Raw genomic sequence first — 23,524 nt, 5'->3', positions numbered from 1 at the left:
AAACCTGGCTAACTCAGTGAATTTAATTGAGTATTGTTCCACTGACATAGTACCTTGCACCAAGTTCTGAAATTCAATAGCTCTTAACTGCTTTTGTGACCTTGGGAAATATTGCCTGTTGAATTCCTCAACAAACCTTTCCCACGTGATAACAACACCAGGTCCTATCAGCTCTACCTGGGACTTCCACCACTTAAGGGCTTCACCAGTTAGCCTTAATACGGTGTATGTCAACTTTTCCTCATTTGTACACTTGAGTGTGTCGTGTAGCAGTTGGATATCTGAAATCCAAGCTTCAGCTACTGTATGTCCTTGAGTTCCATTGAAAGTACGAAACTGCTGATCAGTAAAGTCACGCATCGAGCAACCGATACGCTCGACTGGTGCAACAGGTTGAGACATCCGTGAAATTGCTTCCGTGAATTGCCTAGTAATATCTCCCATAAATTGGACTAATGTTGGGTGTACACCATCATGGAATGCTGGAGGCGAGGTGGAGGTGGAGGTGGAGGTGGTATTTCATTGTTTTCATTATGAGGTGCTTCGCCTTCCTCAACGACAGGTACATCACGTCTTCGTACCATAATTCTGTACAAATTAATTAACGACTTATCTATATCAAAGCAAACAACAAAATCACTCAAACATGTAAATAACATAGTTGTGCTTCTATCGCTAATACTTTATTCTCAAACAAAAGTTTTTATAAAAAGTTATGAGTATTTTATTTAGTGAAGCTCTTGTGTTGTATATACCCTAGTCTAGTATGATACTAACTTTCCCATAGAGCAAACCGCTCTGATACCATAATGTAACGCCCCGATATTTGAACTAGCAAATATCGAAGTCGTGACGCTGCAACTTTAGAAAATACAATCTTACAGCGGAGTATGTATATTTTTTTCTTTTTCTATGACCTAGGAATAACTTACACAACACAGTTGAGCTGACTGAAATACCTCGAGGTGATATATTATTAAATAAAATAGAAACATGGTTTTCATTACAACATATGTACACACTAGGTGTACCAAATATATGCCACAGACGGCACCTAAATTAACATAGTAATATCTATTAGTTTACACACATCACCATACATAATAAAAGCGATTAACATAAATGAGACTTGCTCCATAGAGTAAGCATAAATCCTGCAGCAGATGGTCTATCAACCATCAAAACCAGTAAAAGGACCATCGTCCTCACTTTCTATCCCTGCATCAAGATCTATGTAAAGATGACGTTATCATATTTACATAGGCAAACAAGTGAGTAATCTATTTTCCTAGATATAAAGACTAAAAAGACTAATTTGAACAAATAAGATTAAAGACTAAAATATATAATAATGAATGAGTTGTGAATGCAGCGTAATGACAGATTAGTTTGTGTTTTATGATAATCTTTCTTCAGACCTCTTCTCATGAGCTCTCAGCCCGCTTACGTCCGTTATGTCCCTCACACTTTAGAGGTTTACTGTTTGGTGCTGGCAACTACACCGCCCCAGCTTAGTTATATATTAGGCCTGTTGGACGGTTATATACCCCCATCCACTGAGATACCGACAGTTCCTCGCGGCAATCCACCCAGCTTGTTCTTAAGGTGGCTATCTTATCAGCCCATTTTATTAGACACATTATGCAGTAGTTGTATTGCAAAATTATATCAATAAGACAAAATAAGAATTCCTATAACAATAAAACAAAGCTAGTACTCAGTAAGTATATCCATACTTACTCTCCTTAGTGTAGTATTCTGCTCCACTTCTGCATATAATACATACATACAAACAATACTTAGTTCATTCTCCAATAATATCATTGTTTAAAGACCCTCATCTTTTTATATTTATTTATTATCCGTCACTTCATCTTTATTTACTCATTTTATTATATTAATCTAAGATAGTCATTTATAACTAGTTAAATGACTGAATGTAAATGTTAAATGCATATTTCGGGGATGAGATCAAATGGTCCTTACCGCCAGAAATATGAACAGAAATTTAAATAACATAAAAGAAATGACTGAATGTAAATGTTAAATGCATATTTCGGGGATGAGACCAAATGGTCCTTACCGCCAGAAATATGAACAGAAATTTAAATGACATAAAGGAAATTACTGAATGTAAATGTTAAGTGCATATTTCGGGGATGAGATCAAATGGTCCTTACCGCCAGAAATATGAACAGAAATTTAAATGACATAAAGGAAATGACTGAATGTAAATGTTAAGTGCATATTTCGGGGATGAGATCAAATGGTCCTTACCGCCAGAAATATGAACATAAATTTAAATGACATAAAAGAAATGACTGAATGTAAATGTTAAATACTGTAAAGTAAATAATATATAGATAATATTATAAGTCCTTAATTGATTTTGTCCACTAGCTATTTATTATAAATTCACTTGTATCCATTACTTTATTTTACAATATACACTTTATTGGGTCTTTAAACAATTAAATGAGGACAAGTAATAAAAGCAATAAATCATGATATTTATACATGAAACACTTACCCAATAATCCTTAGAAGTAAAACTCCACCAAATCTTCTCTAGGTAGCTAGTTTTAGAAAAACACTTGAACACTACAAGAAAGATCTAGGCTATATGGTATTTGACTAGAATTAAGAAATAAAATGAAAGGAGGAGCAAACAATTTTACTTGTTCTAAGATTGTAAAAACTCAAGTGAAAGTGAATTTAGCTAAGGCTCTATTTATAAGAGAATGAATGGTTAGGATTTATTTTTACACATTTGATCTAAGGGTTGAGATGTATTTAATCAAAAGAATGAACCTAGTCCATATTTCATGCTCTATACCAATTGATATTTTCGTCCAAAATGAGGGCAGTGTATTCCGATCCATTTTTCAATGTCCAAACATACTCCCATTGACATGAAATTTTGAGAGTAGATAGAGGACTCCGAAACAAACATTTTATATTTTTGGTTCGACTTCATCCGAGTTCGTTTGAGTCTACTTTTGGCCTGTACAAAGTTTCCTATTCAACTTAGGCTTTAATCTATTTGCATTCCCACTTGGCCACTTGCCTTATTAAATAATTATAATCATGATATTTACTATAATCATCATTACTAGAAGACTTTAAGCTTTCAACAAAGGTGGCTAGCCTTGGTATCTTTCTTTAGCAGTTTTAATCTCATTTAGACAGTATGAAAATTAAGACACTGCTTTTTAGGCCAAAAACTACAAAGCTTCAAATTAATTTCTAACTTCACTAAACACCAATATAAATAATTTATTTACTAGATTGTGTTTAATTATGCTCATAAACATATTAGTGAAGCTAAATTTTAGAATTGAATGGATATACAAAAGATGTCAAAAATCAATGTAATATACTTGTAACACTAAATAGTTATTCAATATCATTAATCCATATATCATTGATCTAATTTATTCATTTATTCTTTTAATCTATTTAATATTGTTTATATGAGACTTTTTAAAATCGAGGTCGTTACAACCATAGCCTAAGAAGATACATTGTCAGGTCTTCATATCTTGTTTAGATCTCTCATCTTTGGGAATATGCACAAATGCCTTACATCCAAAGACGCACAAATTATCATAAGAAACATCTATACCAGCCCAAACCCTGTCTGGTACATCAAATTGAAGAGGAATACATGGTGTGGGATTAAGAACAAGTATTGATGTACTCAAAGCCTCCCCCCAAAAGGAGTTTGGCAACTGTGCTTGTCACAGCAAGCACCTCACTCTCTCAACTAGTGTTTTGTTCATCATTTTAGCTAAGCCATTCAACTGAGGAGTCTTTGGAGGTGTCCTTTGATGCCGAATACCCTGTTGCATGCAATATTGATCAAAAGGACCCAAATATTCTCCCCCATTATCTGTTCTGATGCACCTCAGCTTCTTCCTAGTTTGTCTCTCAGCTAACGCCTGAAACTGCTTAAACACACCCAATACCTGATCTTTTCTTTTCAAGGCATATACCCACAACTTCCTTGAATGATCATCTATGAAGGTCACAAGGTAAAGACAACCACCAAGTGTTCTAGTCTTCATAGGGCCACACACATCTAAATGACCAAGATCAAGTATACCTGGCTTTCTTGTGGAAGGGGAACTCTTGAAGGAGACTCTGTTTTGCTTCCCTGCCAAACAATGTGTGCATTTTTTCAAAGATGCACTCTTCTTCCTAGATAGAAGATTCTTCTTGGCCAAAATTGTCAAGCCTTTCTCACTCATGTGGGCAAGTCTCTTATGCCACAACTCTACTGAAGACTCATCATCCATTGCATTAATAATGTCTTTAGAGAGTTTTGCCTACAGCATGTACAAAGTAGAAAACTTCTGGGCTCGAGCAACAACCATGGCACCCCTAGTGAGCTTCCACTGACCATTACGAAAGGTGCTGCAACACCCATCATCATCAAATTTACCTACAGAAATCAAGTTCAAACGGATGTCAGGAATATGCTTCACATCTCTAAGAACTAACCTCATGCCATTACTCATCTCCAAGCACACATCTCTAATACCAATGATTTTGGCCAAGCCATCATTGCCCATCTTCACTGTCCCAAAGTCACCGGCTGTATAGGACATTTATAAATCCTGTCGAGATGTAACATGAGTTGAGGCGCCATTATCAATCACCCAGCTGGTCTCATGGCATGCAAAATTAATGACATCATTCTTGCCATCGTCATTCTTTGTCTCCTTCCCTTTCTCTTTGTTCCCTCTCTTCAATTTTCTGCAATGCTTCATGATGTGCCCTTTCATGCCACAGTGATGACACTTAACATTAGCAAACCGGTTTGACCTATTTCTGTATTTATCTCTATTCTTCGGACCTTTACTCTTACTTTTCCCCCTTCTTTCTGTAACCAAAACCTTTGACTGTGAAGAGGATCCCTATGATTTTCTTCTCATCTCTTCATTCAATACAATACTTTTAGCTAGGTCTATATTGATTACACCATTTGAAGCTGAGTTAAATAATGATATTCTAAATGTCTCCCAAGAGTCCGACAATGTACCAAGTAAACACAACCCCTGAACCTCATCATCAAACTTGATACCTATCCCAGTCAGCTAATTAATAATTCCTTGGAAAGTGTTAAAGTAATCTATTAAGGGAATTCCATCTTGGTATCTCAAATACATCAATTGCTTCATCAAAAACATTTTATTATTTCCGGTCTTACGGGCATACAACTCCTCAAGTTTTTTCCAAAGTATGCGTGCATGTGTCTCACCATCAATATAATTCAAAACATTATCATCTACCCACTGCCTAAGATATCTACAAACTTGTCTATGCATCAAAGTCCATTCTTCATCAGATTTACTGTCTGGCTTCTCAGCAACAAACACAGATAAATGAAATTGCTTCATATAAAGTAGGTCTTCCATTTTACCTTTCCATATATGATAATTTGAACTATTCAAAGACACAATTCTACTTAGATTAGCCTCCATAGTTCAACACAAGATACTTAACAGAATAATAACCACTTAAGGGTGCTCGATCGCACCTCGCTCTGATACCACTTTGTTTGGAGAAACAACAATACACAAAACTCCATTTTTGTGTGAATCTACAGGAAACTATAAAATAGAGCAATATATATGCGAAAAATATATATCCAAACACCACAAGCACAAGACACACGATTTTCTACGTGGAAAAACCTTCTCGGTGTGAAAAAGAAAAAAACTACGGAACCGTATTCCACCCAAATAATTCCACTATGAACAATAACGGGAATACATGAGTCTTCTCTAGTCTCAACTAGAGGCATACGATCAGCAACTATCTTCAAGAAATACAATTCATTGGCACAAATCAACTTCTACAAGAATTAAAGAAGGATCTCACCAAAAACAGAGACTACTGTTCACGGGCTCAAAAACCAATATAGGATGCTCGGAATCCAATCTCCACCAATCACAATAACAGTCACGTGTCATGAACATCCTTGCAAAGTTTCAGCTCAATTGGAGCACAAACGCTTGTCGATCGCAGCTGTTGATCAAGGCTAGACAAAATTTCCATATTCTGATTTTTGAAGCTCTTTCACTCTCTTTCTCTAGCGGCTGCTTATATCTTTTTTCTTTTTCTTATTATTCTCTCTTTGCAACAATAAATGATATTAGGTTTAGCAAACCCTATCCCAAATGGGCCTCTCCATATGGCTTTAATAAAAACATATATGGGCTACACAAGTTTGGGACATCATCCACGTAAGAGGGAAACCCAACCCAAGAAGTATAATCTTGGTAATTCCAAAAGGAGTCTAATTGAAGCAATGAAAAAAAATTCTTTCATTTTGTAAATAAGAAGTTTGATCACAAGATGAGCAATACTATTGTTTGTAGATAGATAGAAGTTTTGCGAGACTTAAGATTATAAGTAGTATTAGAAGCTTATTTTGTGTTCTTCAAAAAATTATGTGACTTTTAATATTAAAGTCACGTCACTTTTAGAAGAAGACAAAAGAAAAACTCCTAGAATTATTATTATAGGATGAGCAATGGCATTACACTTACACATAATTAAGAATCCATCAAACTTATTTTCTGGAATCATCTAAGTTTTATACTTGATTAATGAAGGTACTTCTTTAGGTGATTAAAAAGGAAAGAAGAAATAGTCTAAAAAGAAAATTTCCAACACACTGTAAAAGAGTACTCCAAAAAAACAAATATTCTACTTGACGAATGGAATTGGCTTTCTCATTTGATTGTCTTTTTCTCTTGGGATTTTGTTGTGGTGGGTAAAGGGAAAAAGAATTTAAAGAGGAAAAAAAAAGAAAAAAGAAAAAGAGGGGGTAAGGCAAGGGAAGGCCGTCTTAGCTGTGTACTCTCTGACTCTCTGTCGCATCGCCCATACGCGTCCTTCTTCCGTTTCCAATTTCCTGACCCCCTACCCAGTAGAGAAAAAAAGGAAGAAAGACGTATTTTTTTCTTTCTATTTTCCCCTTACAGTTTATTTTGTCGACAGCTTTTGGCTCTTCGCAGACCAAAGAAAGTTGCTTTTTTTGGTCACGGCCTCGGGCTGGGAATTAAGCACTTCTTTTTTCCTCATACATTCCCGGTAATTCCCCTTTTCCTTTTTTCTTCTTCCTTTTCTGGGTACGAGAATTTATAAAGAGACAATGCACTGAAACTTTGGCTCCTAGGTTACATAAAATATAACTGGATTTTGGGTTTGAGATCTGAAAATGGTGAAGGGACGGGGCTCCCTTGACTTGGGTTTTGATTTTTCATCTTTTTCTTTACGCAGTCTTCTTCTTTAACAAAATTTGATTTTTCTTGAGTTTCCAGCTGCGCTTCCAGCATTGGATCTAACAATGCTTTGAACAGTTTTTTTTCTCCTATTTTTGCCATGACAAAGAGCAGATTTCAGCTCAAGTAACCCAACCGTGTACCAAGCATGCCTGCCCCCAAGCAATCGAAATTGCACGGCCCAATAAACGAAGTTGTATTCTCATGAGGGACGTTTAGGAGCAAGATGATTGATCAATTTATCAACTTTGTCATTCGTCCTCCCAGGTAATTTTTATCTGCTTTCCTAGTGTTTCACTTTTCAGGTGGTCTTTGCTGTTAATCCTGGTCCTTGAAATTATTCTTTTCTTTTACACATAATTCGCACTATTTGTTTGTGGGGCTTATACTGCAATGCTGCTCTTTTTTAACCATTGATACTAACTTTTAGTCTGATTTAATACCCCCTCAGCCCCTAACTAGTGCATGCTAAGAGCTCTTCCATTCTCCCCTTTTAATTCAAACCCGTGCTTGCTAGAGGCTTCTCATTCTTTCTACTTTTCACAGAAAATTTAGATAAACTCTACGTCTTCATAACTCACTCAGAATGTGTCCCCGGTAGGCTGTGGACCACGCCTAATGAAGCGGAGGTCACTAGTTCGAATCTCCCCTCCCTTCCCTTGTGTGGACATGTAAAAAAAAAAAACTCACTCAGAATGTCAAGTAACCTTTCATTATCCTCTATTCCGTTTATCTCAAATTACCTTCTCTAACCATTTTGCAATTAACATTCTGTCTATTTTGTATTAATTGTGTTTTAATTGATTGTTTTCTAGAAAAAAAAAAAAGACTTCGTACTTAAAATTATAAGGCATGAATGATTGTAAAAGGATTTGCTTCATCAGTAACAAAGAGTTAATAAAGTAAACAAATTGTTTCATCAATAATAAAGAGTTAGTAAAGTAAACAAACTTTTTTTGAAGTTAAGGATAAAAGGTCCGTAGCCGCAACCCGATGGGTTGAGTGAGCACCTCATTGATTAGTGTTATCAAATGCCTTTTCAGACTCTTGTCATTTTTATGAGCCAAAATGTTTTAGTATCTACCACATGGCATCATATGCCAACGGGTAATTGGTAGGCTTTAATAAATTCATTTAGCGATAAATGAATATAGTAGGAAAGGAAATGGTTTTCAAGTGCTATATTGGCGAAATTAAAAAGGAAAATGAATTGTGAACACAATTTCTTTTTTTTTGAACTTATGAACACAATTTCTCCTAGAAAGTAGTAAGTGCAGGAATAAAATAGTATATTCTGTGAGGCCATAGTAGAAAATTGGAGCATTCAAAAATACTAATAGGATAAGATACTTATGAGTTCATAAAATACCATCATTTAAAGTTTCTATGGGGCACTATGATTGTTCACGTCACTCTTCACACTGCCCTTGTGACAAGCATATTAGATAAGTGGGATTTTGGCCTTAGTTGGCTAGTGGGCCTTTCGGATCCTTGAGTTGTAATAATTGGGAGCTAGCTGGGTGGGCTTCTAGAAGATAATGACAGAGTGGGTTGGTTGTATAGGCTGTCATAACTGATTCATAAAGGCTGAGGGGTTGTAACCGTTTTGGGCCAAGTGTAATTGGACTGTTATAAATAAGTCCATTAGGAAAGGGAGATTATGAGAAGTTTTATGGTGTTTACTTTGTAAACTGGACGAGGAGTCCTTGAATACTCAAGAGGTTTAGGTATCCCTCGAAATACCTATTTTAGTATTCAATTCATTTCTCTCTTCTCTTTCCATATTTTCCTTCATTAACAGCTGTTATAAGAACAGAGCTGTTACAAGCTTGAATGGCGTAAAATTCTCTCTTTTCTTCCTTCTTTGCTATCCCAAATCATGCGCTTTTCATTACCTATCAACATCCTAGAACCCCATATATGTTTCCTACCTGTTAGCCACCAAATAACCCATCAAACCAACCATAAAATACTTAATGTTGCTGCTGCCCAGAATTTCTACAACCTGTCATCCTCTGTTTCAGCCGCCAAAATTCAGACATTTGTCAAATTGTAATTCAAATCCAAGCCTAAATTCCTTCCCTCTCAAACAAACCCCAAGTTCACAACTTCTCTTTTTCTAAAGCCCACCACAAGCACACAGGCCGGATTTCCCTAATATGTCCTATGTTTTGTATTAGGAACTATTTGAGATAGTTACTGCAATCGGGTACATGAAATGTTATTTATTGTTTTTTGAGTTTGTTTTCCCTGACAGTTTTTCTCATGGACAAAGAAAAGGAAATTAAGGGCCCCTGAAAACTTGTAGACGTACTTGAAGATGCAGCTTTTCTTTGGCTTTACTGAGGTTGTCATAGATTTCTGCAGGCTTTAGACTCTACCCATGTCTAACTTGTCTTAGTTTGGGGTGTCCATGCTATTTGTAGTCTAAAGTAATGATTTTTTACAATCATAATGGAACAAATTGCTTTTTATAAGCATAGCCTACTGTTTATATTTTTTTATTTTTAATGAATATAGCCAACTTTTTAACTTATGATGTCATGTTATGCTGAATATTGCAATTCCTGCTCAAATTATTGATCTTTCTATAGACACTAATTCTCTTTGTATCTAAAATGCTTGGATATACAGGGCAGAGTACAACCCAGATCAGTATCTTTGGGAAAGGGACTTCACTCTCGCAGGAAGAACATACAAACGAGAAGACTTGGAGGCAAGTATGGACATCAGTTACCGGAAAGTTGCAGTTTATAATTTCCTTCACTAGTTTGCAGCAATGTCATTTTTTATGATGGGTTCTGACCCTGCTAGATTGCCTTTTGCTCAATATTTGCAGCTTAGGAATGCAAGGGGCCATACATTGCTGTGCAGTCATTATCTACCTTCACCACTCCCTGAAGATACCCCTCTTCCTTGTGTTATATACTGCCACGGAAACAGGTATAGAATCATTATGTGAACTGTGGTTTTAAATATGGGTGGTTGAATATTAAAATAATAAGCCTTTTCTACTTTCTGGAAAATATTTAGTGGCAAATTCTGATTTGTATTGTCCATTCAGTATCTGGAAGAATTTTTGTTGATTGAAAAGTGCTTCAGATACTAAGAGGTAAAAAATTACTGATTTCACTCATGTGGGCTATGATGCAGTGGATGTAGGGCAGATGCAAATGAGGCTGCCGTAATTCTTCTTCCATCATATATAACTGTTTTTACTCTTGATTTTTCGGGTTCAGGCTTATCTGATGGTGACTATGTCAGCCTTGGTTGGCATGAGGTATGTTGCCTCTTTATTGTTATGTATAGTTTACTTGAGTTCCTGTATTATAAAGCTCATAAATTTGTTTCATGTGTCAGAGAGATGACCTGAAGGTTGTGGTGTCATATTTGAGAAGTAACAAACAAATATCGCGGATAGGTCTATGGGGAAGATCTATGGGTGCAGTCACTAGGTGTTTGTCTTTTCCCAGCTTATTATGAGTTAGCTTCTTGTAGATTATAAGGTTTTCTGCTTTTTCAAGAGTTAAGAGTCTTTGCAGTCGTTAGGTGCATGTTTGGTAAATTTTTTAAAAAGTGTGTTTTTGTATTGTATTTTGAAAAGAGTTTTTTAAGAGATAACAAAAAGTTAAAAGTTTTTTGGGTGGGGGCCACATTTGAAAGGTGTTGTGGGGTCCTCAAAATAAATTCTTTGGTAAACTTTTTGAAAAGTGTGATTTAATGTTTTTGAAAAGCAAAAAATATGAGATAGGTTTTGTAAACATAAAGAAACGAAACCAAAAACGCAAAAAAATTAGGAATGACCACTCAAAAAAGAAGTTAGGGGTGCTGCACAGCCACTCCTCTATTCTGTTAGGGATGGCCACGTCGCCACCTCTCTATTTCCTTTCTAAATTTTAATAAGCATCAGGGCAGCTTCCACATCTAAAAAAATAAGCTGCGTTTCTCAAAATATTCCTATAGGAAGGTGTGGGAAATTTTCTAAAAAGTGTTGTTCGCTTTCTTGAAAAGTTTTTTTTTTTTTTTTTCTTCTTTGAAAAGTATTTCGTTTGGTAACTATTTTTTAAAAAGTGTGTTTTTGTATTTGGAAAGAGAGATGACTTTCCATACACTTGACCAAACATGGCCTAGGTTTTCTCGGCTTACTATCTTTGTTGAAAATGCTTATCAGTCTCTGATGGTATGAGATGCTTTGGATTTTTTTTTGTTTTTTCTGGAAGAGTTATGAGATACTAAAGAATGAATTTTATATAAGTTTTACAAAAACTTCTGGCACGGTTTAACTATCAGCTTTTCCTATAATGTAATGCAGCCTTCTTTATGGAGCAGGGGACCCCTCTATAGCTGGAATGGTGTTGGATAGTGCATTCTCAAGCTTGTATGATCTAATGATGGAACTTGTGGATGTATATAAAATTCGGCTCCCTAAATTCACTGTAAAATCTCTCTCTTTGTCTATCTGCGCATGTGCGTGCTTGTGTGTACTTGTGGCATACATCATACTTTTTACAGGTTATGACCTTTCTTTTGCCCGCAGAATATGCTGGTAGCGGCTACAGCAAAAGTTTTAAGTTGATATTTAGTTGTAGCTATTACTCAATTAGCTGATATTCTACAATTACGAGCAATTATTTGCCTCTAATCAAGTCTAATCAAGAACAATAGATCAACAATCTTATTCCAACCTGCCTAGTGGTTGAGCTTTCAAGAGATCTGATTTGGGCAGGTTTTGGAGAAGAGCTCAAGAATCATTTGGTGAAGTTGGACGATAGTTGTCATCTTAAAAGAGAAGGATTGGGACATAAGGAGGTTTAAGGTTTTTGCTTTTTACTCTTTTTATTTAATTATACTTCATCAATAGAAAAAGAAAGGGAAGGGACAACCCAAGTACAGAAGCAAAGTGCTCAAGGGTTCAGTGGAAGGATATTCACCAAATGAAAGTAGTTGTTTGAAGTATGGTGATGAGTGGGTTGGTGTACCATGGTAGTTAGGAGTACATCCCAGTTAGTTTGTGGAAACCTACTCGGAGTAGTTGTATTATGTGTAGAATTGTTTTACATTATAGTTGTGTCTAGACTTTTAGATGAGTTGGTGACTCTCTCACTCTATATGTTCATTGGCATTGTTCCCCTAAACTTTGAATTTAATGCAATCAAACCTTAAAACTATGCCGTTAGTTTTAATGTTTCCCCACTGTTAAAATTTTCCCAATTATAACAAATCATAAATCTAGCACGAATGACTCAAAAGTATTTTAGAACTTATGATTTTGAAAATAAGGCGCCGGGCCCCGATGGGTTTTCTTTGGCTTTCTTCCAAGATTGCTGGGAGGTTCTAAGGGAGGATATTATGAAGGTGTTTAGGGATGTTTGAAAAGAGCCTTAATGCTACTTTCATTTCGCTTATTCAGAAGATTCCATTTTTTTTTTTGATAACGTAGGAGAACTTTACTCAAATTAATTGCACGTCGCAAACGCATACTGTACAACAATCCTCACCATTAATCAAACTCCTATGGGTAACTGACCCCACCCGCCAGAACCAGTTACCAGGTAATCCAGGAGCTTTCACCCCTGACGGGCTAAGCAGTTTATCCTCATGCCCAGGAGGCATTCCGAAGATTCCTAGTGCTATCGATCTCAAAGACTTCCGCCCGATCAGCCTTGTGGGGGGTATCTACAAAATCATTGCTAAGGTTTTAGCAAATAGATGAAGACAGTTTTGGATAAGATAATCTCCAAGTCACAAAGTGCTTTCATCAAAGGTAGGCAAATTCTTGACCCTATTTTGATTTCTAATGAATGTCTTGATAGTAGGTTGAGATCGGGGAAGCCAGGGGTCATCTGCAAAATGGATCTAGAAAAAACTTATGATCATGTGAACTGGGATTTTTTGTTGTACTTGTTGAGGTGGTGTGGATTTGGGGGGACTTGGTGCTCATGGATAGAACATTGCATCTCTTCGGTGCGGTTCTTGATTCTAGTCAATGGTTCTCGTAATGGGTTCTTTAGTAGTTCCAGGGGCCTAAGACAAGGGGACCCCTTTTCTCCTTTGTTGTTTGTTTTTGTGACGGTGACTTTGAGCTGGATGATTTTGGCGGCGGTTCATGGGGGGTTGTTAGAAGGTTTCAATGTCGGTAATACTACTTTCTCTCATCTTCTGTTTGCTGATGACACATTGATTTTTTGCAATGCTATGCCCTGCCAGATACGTTATTTGCGGACTGTGTTTTTGCCATTTGAAGCGGCTTCCGATTTGAAGGTTAACTTGGCTAAGTTGATATTAATTCCGGTGGGGAATGTGGATCAAATGGGAATGTTAGCCGGTATTTTAGGATGTGGGGTTGCTACTTGGCCAGTAAAGTACCTTGGTCTTTCGTTGGGGGCCTCTTATAAGGCCAAGCATATTTGGGATGGTGTTATCGAGAAATTAAAGCATCGGTTGGCCAGGTGGAAAATGTTGTATTTGTCAAAGGGCGCTAGGGTCACCCTTATCAAGAGCACCCTTGCTAATTTGCCCACTTATTACTTGTCTCTTTTTCCTATCCTGGTGAGTGTTGCTAAGCACATTGAGAAGTTACGACGCAATTTTTTATGGGGCGGGATAGGTGAAGAGTTCAAGTATTATTTGGTAAAATGGTCGAAGGTTTGCACTTCGATCCAGGAGGGAGGGCTGGGTATTAGAGATTTAAAGGTGTTTAATTGCGCTCTTCTAGGGAAATGGTTGTGGTGCTATGGGATGGAGAGTTGTGGTAGACTCGAAGTTCGGAAGCTTATGGGGTGGGTGGTGTTTTTTGGAGCCTAGAGGAGCTTTTGGGGTGCAGTTGTGGAAGAATATCAGGAAAGGGTGGGATACTCTTAAAGGCTTTACGAGACTTGTGGTGGGGGATGGGACTCGGATTAGCTTTTGGCATGATTTGTGATGTGGAGATACGGTTCGCAAGGCACCCTTGCTAATTTTCCCACTTATAACTTGTCTCTTTTTCCTATCCCGGTGAGTGTTGCTAAGCACATTGAGAAGTTACAACGCAATTTTTTATGGGGCGGGATAGGTGAAGAGTTCAAGTATCATTTGGTGAAATGGTTGAAGGTTTGCACTCTGATCAAGGAGGGAGGGCTGGGTATTAGAGACTTAAAGGTGTTTAATCGCGCTCTTCTAGGAAAATGGTTGTGGCGCTATGGGACAGAGAGAGATGCTTGGTGGAGAGTTGTGGTAGACTCAAAGTTCGGAAGCTTATGGGGTGGGTGGTGTTCTTTGGAGCCTAGAGGAGCTTTTGGGGTGGGGTTGTGGAAGAATATTAGGAAAGGGTGGAATACTCTCAAAGGCTTTACGAGACTTGTGGTGGGGGATGGGACTTGGATTAGCTTTTGGCAAGATTTGTGGTGTGGAGATACAGTTCTCAAGGTAGCTTTTCCAGAGTTATTTGGCATTGCTTGCACGAAGGATGCCTCGGTTACGGCTAATTTGGAGGCATTGAGTGGTTCCAATCAGTAGAATGTGAGTTTTTCTAGAGAGGCTCATGATTGGAAGGTGGAAGTCTTTGCCTCATTTTTCCAGGTGTTGCATTCAACTAGAGTGAGACAAGAGTGTGAAGATAGATTATGGTAGAGCTCTTCAAAAACAGGCATTTGCAAGGTCAAGTCCCTCTTTTACTCCTTAGCTTGCACAGAAGGAAGGAGATGCCCTTGGAAGAGTGTGGCGGACGCATGCTCCTCCGAGGGCGATTTTCTTTGCATGGTTGGCGGATCTAAACAAAATTCTGACCTTAGACAATCTAAGGAAAAGGCACGTTATTGTGACGAATAGATGTTGCATGTGTAAGAGAAGTGAGGAGACGGTGGACCATCTTCTTCTTCATTGTGAGGTTACTTCTGCTTTGTGGAGTGCCTTTTTTGGTTGTTTTTGGGATGTCTTGGGTGATGCTTAGACGGGTGTACGAGTTGTTCGCCTATTGGTGGTCTTTTGGAAGGAGGGGGAGTGCCTCAATTTGGAAGATGGTGCCTTGACGTAGCGGAAGACTAAGGTAACTAATCAAAGAGCTGCATATTTGATTCTGCAAGGAGAAGCGTCTTCGTCTTCTACTCAAAAGATAAAACAAGCCCGCAGGCTAAGAGAAAAATAAAACTCCGCAAAGTATTTGAGAGAGAATTCTCTGATTTGATTATAATTCAATGAGTTCTAGTTTTACATAATAAGCAAGCCTATATATAGAAGAGAAATACTTGTATAGAAAGTAAACCTACTTCTAGTAGAGAAAGTAAATTTAATCCTAATAAAGAAAGTAAATCTAATCCTAGTAGGAAAGTAAACGTAATCCTAGTAACAATAGTAAACCTAATCCTAACAAGGAAAGGAAAATAATTAAAGCAAATCTAACCCTATTAAGGAAAGGAAATAAAGTCCTAATAAAATTGATAATCAGCGGGAATCGTGACAATCTTTCCTTTTGTACTTCCATTGTCTGAGAATGGATAAAATTTTGATCAAGCGGCGCTGTTCCGATATTATTTTTGATACTTTCTTTATTTTTGTTTTTATCGAAAATAAAGGTAAATATCGTTCTACATCAGACACCCCCACTTGAGAAAAACTCGTCCCCAAGTTTTCTTTGGGACATGGCACGTGCAACTCCTCCGCAGAAATATATTTGGAGAAATCTTCATAGATTTCACCAAGACACGTTTTCTCCTTTTTGTCCTTTTCCATAAAAATTCCCCCAACGATATCTTCATGGACGGAATCTTCAACTTCACCATTATCTTCCAAAGGATCGCCAATTTTTGTGGCGATCGTGATGAGTTGCACCTGTGGTGGAAGAGGTTGCATCTGTGGTGGAGGAGGTTGCACTTGTGGTGGAGGAGGTGGTAGCTGTTCCTCCATTGATGTAGTCGTTGGAATCAATGATGGTGGCTGCACATATGTTTTCTTTGACGGCAACTCCACTTCTTCAACCAACTTAACATCTTCCACAACTTCTTCACCATAATTAAAATTCTCTTCATAGGTGAAGGGCCTATTTGGAGAGTTATGAAGATGATTATGGACATGACAAAAGTGGCTTACGTCATCCTCACGGAACCGATCACCATAAGGATACCAAACAGCTTCCCTTCGGATCCCATAGTCATCTGGTGGTAGGAACCGGGCATTGAGTAACCGCTTCATTTTTTAGCCAAGATGTCACGGGTCTTTTCCCTGCTTTGGATCGAGAGAGCTTCAACCATTCCCACCAAGCGGATGCTCCACCTTTGAGCTTATAAGCCACCAACTTCACCTTCTTTTCTTCCGGAATACACATGTACTCAAAGAATCTTTTTACCTCCATTATCCAGTCAAGGTAATCTTCAATGTGAAGATAACCATCGAATGAAGGGAGATCGATATTCATCCGGTACTCCCGGGTGTCTCTGTGATTCCAATGGGCACGCATCTGCCTGCGTTCAAACGACTAGCACAACTGGCGCACCTCCTGTTGCATCATCTGCACCGTTTGCCGGAGCTCTTGGAATTCGGTTCTCCAAGGAGTCTCTGATCGCTTGATGTATTGCTGGTAGTCGGATCTCGAAACAACATCTCTCTCACGAACGGCGTCGTTATAAAAGTTGTTGTAGTATAAGTTGGCCATCGAATCCGGATAATGCCGGCTCGGATACCCCATGAATTTGGCTCTTGAAAGAGCCCATCTCCTACAAGCAGCGTTGTTGGAAAAGTTTGTCACCGTTGCACTGATTAGCCATGATCGGTATAAAAGCCTGCTCTAATACCAACTGACGTAGCGGAAGACTAAGGTAACTAATCAAAGAGCAGCGTCTTTGATTCTGCAAGGAGAAGCGTCTTCGTCTTCTACTCAAAAGATAAAACAAGCCTGCAGGCTAAAAGAAAAATAAAACTCTGCAGAGTATTTGAGAGAGAATTCTCTGATTTGATTATAATTCAATGAGTTCTAGTTTTACATAATAGGCAAGCCTATTTATAAAAGAGAAATACTTGTAGAGAAAGTAAATCTAATCCTAGTCGGAAAGTAAACATAATCCTAGTAACAATAGTAAACCTAATCCTAATAAGGAAAGGAAAATAATTAAAGCAAATATAACCCTATTAAGGAAAGGAAATAAAGTCCTAATAAAATTGACAATCAGCGGGAATCGTGACAATCTTTCATTTTGTACTTCCATTGTCTGAGAATGGATAAAATTCTGATCAAGCGGCGCTACTCCGATACTATTTTTGATATTTTCTTTATTTTCGTTTTTACCGAAAATAAAGGTAAATATCGTCCTACATCATGCCTACTTGCCTTTTTTGGTGTTTATGGAGGGAGAGAAACAATAGGTGCTTTGAGAACTTAGAGAGGTCATTGGAGGACATTGTATCCTCGTGTTTTCACACTTTGTATCTTTGGACTATAGCGTTTGTATCCCGTTGTCGATTAGCTTTGATGATTTCCTTGTTTGCTTTTCTTTTTCTAGTTAGGTGATCCCTTGTATACTCCCTGTGTACTTTGGGCGCCTTACGCTTTTAATAAGACTGGTTATTACTTATAAAAAAATGATTTTTATGAACATAGACATGAGTTTGTATGAATTGATGTTAAATTTATACACAGGGGGTAGAAGTTTCATATTTTTTAGTAAGTGAAGTACACCTTAATTAAACTTTCAATGCTACATGCTGTTTTTTGAACTTCAGATGCATTGTGAACTTCCTTTTTTTAAGAAATAAATAAATTAATAAACATCGGGATATTCATCAAGAAATCTATATTGGATGAATATATCAATAGTTTATACTTATAAGTGAATTCGTCAATGAGTTTGTATTTGAGCCGTTAAGTTCTCAAATTTATGGAATCATCTGGATGCACACATCTCCATGTATGTTGGTCTAGAGTTTTTGCTTTGAAAGGGTCACACTGTTGCTTCCTTAATTTGTGTCGATAGTCATATCCTGTTTTAGCATTTTCCAAATTACCTCTATGGATGAAGCCTGAAGGTATTACATTGTAATTTTTTGCTTTTCACTTGTTTTCTCTGAGTGCCTATTAACCTCATTATTTGCAAGCATATCTATAGCTAGACTCAATATTTGGTTTCTGCTTTTAGAAGTTGATTTGGGGTGTTTTTATATCTTGTTTATACGTTGGACATTTTTTCCCCCTCTCCAATCAGGTCAAGATGGCAGTACAGTATATGCGACGGGTAATTGAAAGGCGGGCAAAGTTTGATATCATGGATCTTAATTGCTTACAGGTGCTTCTGCGTTTTTGGACTTTGTTGTGTTGAAATTTTTGAGATAGCCTCGCTAAATATTTTAGTTTGGCCTTTTATTGAGTTTTTTTAGTGCACTAATTTTGATTGTGAACTTGGAATACCGAGGTTTATACCCTTTCCCTGCACAATATGTAATCACAAGCTAATTTAATCCAGTTATTTATTGTGTTAATGTTTTTTACCACTGGCAGGTTGCACCCAAAACATATATTCCTGCTTTATTTGGACACGCTAGTGATGACAAATTCATTCAACCCCACCACTCTGACCTTATTTTTAAGTCCTATGCGGTATTATCTTATTCCAAAGATATTGTTTTTTAATTGAAATAAAAAATTTCAATTCTCTCGTTTCTGAAACATTTTACCATATCTCTGATTCCATGTAGGGGGATAAAAATATTATAAAATTTGATGGTGATCATAACTCTTCGCGACCACAGTTCTATTATGATTCTGTTTCTATTTTCTTCTACAATGTCCTTCACCCTCCTCAAATTTCTACCGCTCATTCAAGTAAGCTTGAGAAATATTATGATTTGGGGGATTTGAAGGTTGGTGCAGGCATGGATGAGGTGATTTCCGCTATATATGCCCCTTTTTCTATCTCCTTTTGAAATTTTTTTAGAGTAATATCCTTGTAAATTCAATTGTCGTCGTTTCTATCTACAATTTATTGATGACATGAACGGGAGAATAGAGATGAAGCAGAAAAAACTTGCATACACAATACTAACATTATTGAAAGTCTGAAGTGCTTCTTGTTCACAGTATTTCAGTTTTGAATGATCTGGTTTTCTAAATTTTATTTTTATCTTTTTTTGGTATAAGAAGAAGAAATCACATTTTTGGGCTGTGGTTAGAGTGCTAATTACATATTACACAGTATCCAAGGACCATATCTGTTTAATATAGAATGAACAAAAAGTACTACATGTAATCATTCTGATTAGATCAATAAAAAATGAAACTATTTTAGTGTCAATCTGGCTTCTCATTCATCCAAAAAAAAATCTGGCTTCTCAATCATATTTGATATTCTGTGTGTTTGAATTGTCTGCTCGTCCATTAATTTATAGTATTTTGATTGGTCATATTATACCTCATGCAAGTATAGCCTTGCTATGGATATTTCCTCATAACAACTATTTAGGGGTCTAGCAAAAGAAAAGAAAATGCCACTATTTGGGGTCTGAAATATGTTTCAACCCCAGTGTCATCATGATGCAATGGTAGCTTGCCCTGTGATTTTTTTTTTCTTCATTGTGATAATCTGCCATAGAGATTGAGATTAATACACTGTGCCCCTTTTGTCTTTCTAGAGCCTCTTATACGAGATAATCACTGGTCTTCATTCTGCTGGTACTGATGCTGGGTGTTCATCTTCTGCTCCTCCTAACATTTCAACCACAAAGTCTGTGGGTGAACTTCTTTCTGAAATTGCACCAGTGACTACTGTTGTATGTATCTTCTTTTGTAGGTTTTATGACCTTTGCGTTTGCCATTTCTTCTTTCCGTATTAAAGTATTTTGTTAAATGCTTTATGTTATCATAATGCAGGAGTCAATGGTTAAAGAAAATAATTCACTTAACAGTCTTGAGACGTCATATTTACAGGTGATTTTTTTTTTGGGTACCATCCATGAAAGTTGTCTGATCTATTCCATGGTTTGTGAACTCTTTTTTCTGGTTTGATTGGGTCACGCTTAATGAAAAATTAGTACTCTAACTGAAGTTAAAGCTGAGTTTCACTTAAAATTTGATGTATTTCTTGTAAAGATACTCGATCATCCCCCAGTGTGGCTTTTTCTTTACCTAGCAATGGCTGGGACCCCAAAACATGACACATGCAGGGAGTCCGAATGTAGTCAGCTTTCCCATTTCACTATATATTTTTCATTAGAACATTGCAGTTATGTTTTTACAGGATAAGCCCAATGGCCAGATTGAAGAATGTTGCTCATATACAAGCTCAAATAGAGAAAGTTGGGGAAGATGCTCTTCTTTAGGAGGCAGTGATGAAGAAGAATCTTCTGCTGATTGTGCAGCAGCTGATAACTGCCATCAGGTCTCTTTCTCTCTCTCTCTCTCTCTCTCTCTCTCATGCATGTGTTGGCATGTATTTTCCTTAACTGAGCTCCTTATTTTTCTGATATACCACTTCATGTCTCATCCTCTTGAGGCATTTCCAGCACAATTTATTTGGGTTGTGGGACAAAGGACAGGTTTTGCCAGATGCCATATTATGGACTGGGTAATATCCAGACCTCTAGGCACCGTTTGCCAAAGGACTGGACTGGCCCAAAATTCCAAAAAATTCCTCTCAAAATTCCTCTCAATCAAATTTGCTACAGTTCCAGTCCACTCCTTTGCCAAACATAGCCTAATTAGTGTTAACCATCAGGTTGGTTCCTGGAATGGTTAATACTTTATTCTAGATTACAGGGGTACAGTTGCAGTATGCGTCGGACCTCATTAATGTCTGGGCCAGGAATAGTTGCAGAGATTCTCTGCTTTGTCCTTAATGTTGGTCTAAATCAGATGGACCGGTGGGAGAAAATTAAAGAAAAAAATGCCATAATTATGGTTCTATCCTGTTTTGTAGTCCAATCATATGAATAAAAGCTCATGGTGGTACTGCTACCTGTGGACATGCTAAGTTAAGAGTGTTAAAAAGGGGCTGAGTAAGCACTACTTCAGACAGCCAGCTTTGTGGAGTTTATACAAGAGAACTATACTTGAGCTTGAACACAATTAGCACCTTCTTTGCCCACTTTTTATTGATTATTATTTTTGGGAAACTACACTTATCCCCTTGAATTGTCACCATATTTGCAAACACCTCCCAAACTTTAAAAAGTGTCAATCATTTCCCTTCAAACTATGCAGCACTTTTTTTTTTTTTTTTTGACATGTCCACAGAGGAATGGGGGATTTGAATAAGTGACCTCTGCTTCATTAGGCGTGGTCCACAACCGATTGAGCTACCCCTTGGGGACAACATTTTTGTTTTTTTGAGGTTTGATTGTCACTTTTTAAAGTTTGCGCTATAGTCTTCTATATTTTTCAATTTTGAAACACAAGCATCATGATACCAGCCGACTAACATGACAGACGGAGGAATTCTACAGCCTTGTAACGACTCTGTCAATAGTGGATCCCACTTAGCATTTTAGTGTAAAAAATTCCTGATGAGAAAATGTTGCACGTGGAGTATTGTACCACTCCACTCTCCGCTCTATCTGTATAATAGATGTGCTCAAATAGTGGTATGTCTGTCTTCTTGTTAATAAGCAACTTGTCTTTTTTTTTTTTTTAGAGAACTCTTGAGGTGTTTGGAACACCTCTTCGGAACATGGAACAGAAATCCTCAGACTCAGCAAAAGACGAAAAGAAGAAGAAGACTATGATAGTTCCAAAGAAGCCTAAAAGCGAGAAATTTGAAAAGTTAGAGGCCCTTAGCAAACGACTACGTCTCTGCTTTCTGAAGCGGGTAAACCATCAAAGGCATTGCTCTTCGTGACTGCTGTACTATAAAATGGTGTTTGTAACTGTAGCCCAGGTGTTATCCTTTTGATTTCTTGATGAAAGGCATTGAGGCATGAATGATTCTGTGATTTCTTAACTGCCATTTCATCAAACATTTGGTTTTGTGGAGATGTGCATTATTTGGAAATTTCTTCTCTCGCTTGCACACAATTTCTTTGATAAGTCATGTTTGGCAAACTTTGACGCAGCATGAAAATGTTCTAGATGTTGGATAGGAAAGGATTTCTTAGGACTAGGGGTTTTCATTGTCAAAAGAAGCTGGAAAGTGGGCATCATTTTGGTTAATCCAGAGTTCAATTCATATTTGCGTTTACTGGTTCATCTTTTAACCTATGTGAGTCTAATTATAGAAAAGATTCCTTGTGTGCCCTTCTTCCTCCACTATTTTAACGTCTTTGGTCATGTAGAGTGCCATTAGTTTGCAGCATCATTTTTAGTCCTCTCACGTCCTTAAATCGTTTGCAGCATCATTTACGATGCGTGAATGTGGAAAAGTGTCCGAGTTGATCAAGGAAACAGCAGAATGCAATTTCGCCACGCGCAAAATGCTAATTATTCTTTTCATCATGATCAGTTGTTCTGAACCCCCATATATATATATATATGGTAGCTACTAGCTAGAAAAGAATCATAGAAAATTTGAGGACAGGAAGAGGATGCTGGAAAAAATTGTCTTTGTTTTATAAAACATTGTATCTATGGACTCCGGTGTATGTCTCATTTTTTTTTTTCCTAAGCAAATAAAGAAAGGGTTACATAAGGGGGTTATTCTCATTCTTGATCCGAAAGGAAGAGAGAATGAGAGACTAGTTGGAAATGCTTTCGAATACAAGGTTAGAAGCGGTCCATCTAATTATACATTGCACAAAAAAGTGCACTACAAATAAAGCAAATAATAATAAAAAATGAAAAAACATAAATCCAATCTTTTGATGCGGGCAATACAATAGGTAAGTTCACCAAAGACGGCAGTAGACGAGAGACACGTGATGGCAACATGGATAATTTATACTTAGAAAAACTAAGAACCAAGGGTGCAATTGAGAGACCTCTCTTAACCATAATAGCGAAACTGACATTGAAACAACCTAAATCTGAACACAAACAAAAAAACAAAAAGAAAACTAAAAAAATACACAAAAATAGCAGCATCAGTGAAAGGCAAGGAAGGCGGCAAGGTCGTGGTTGGCAACCGGAGTGTGTGAGCCATGTGTAGGCGCGCGTTAAACATGCTTTGTGGCAGGTGCTGGCCAGATGAAAGCAGGGCAGACAGCACCATGTAACTATGAGGCTTAGGAGCTTGATGGAGTGGCGTGTGCAAGGATAGAGTTTCTTGAAATGGATAGATTTGATTTAAAAAAAAAAAATCAAATCTCAAAATTTTAAGAAAGGGACGAATATGAGATTGGGG

General features: G+C 37.3%; 1 protein-coding gene across 3 annotated transcripts; it reads left to right on the top strand.

The window, feature by feature from the left end:
* Positions 1-6,827: 6,827 nt before the first annotated feature.
* On the top strand, positions 6,828-22,247 carry LOC132170865 (uncharacterized). 3 transcript variants are annotated; one of them, XM_059581999.1, is made up of 14 exons: positions 6,828-7,104; positions 7,410-7,562; positions 9,930-10,011; positions 10,135-10,238; positions 10,449-10,575; positions 10,656-10,750; positions 11,608-11,731; positions 18,464-18,544; positions 18,757-18,855; positions 18,954-19,139; positions 19,887-20,024; positions 20,125-20,181; positions 20,492-20,632; positions 21,884-22,247. In XM_059581999.1, exons 2-14 carry the CDS (start codon positions 7,522-7,524, stop codon positions 22,085-22,087), a joined length of 1,479 nt encoding a protein of 492 aa, XP_059437982.1. In that variant the 5' UTR covers positions 6,828-7,104; positions 7,410-7,521; the 3' UTR covers positions 22,088-22,247. The 3 variants fall into 3 exon arrangements, with proteins under 3 accessions (XP_059437982.1, XP_059437980.1, XP_059437983.1); XM_059581997.1 differs by having other exon boundaries at positions 7,374-7,562; XM_059582000.1 differs by lacking the exons at positions 18,757-18,855; positions 18,954-19,139 and having other exon boundaries at positions 6,829-7,104; positions 7,374-7,562.
* The last annotated feature ends 1,277 nt before the right edge of the window (positions 22,248-23,524 follow it).

The sequence above is a fragment of the Corylus avellana genome, chromosome ca2 (genome assembly GCF_901000735.1).
Source record: "Corylus avellana chromosome ca2, CavTom2PMs-1.0".
Classification (NCBI taxonomy): domain Eukaryota; kingdom Viridiplantae; phylum Streptophyta; class Magnoliopsida; order Fagales; family Betulaceae; genus Corylus; species Corylus avellana.
This window is presented reverse-complemented; position numbering and strand designations above follow the sequence as displayed.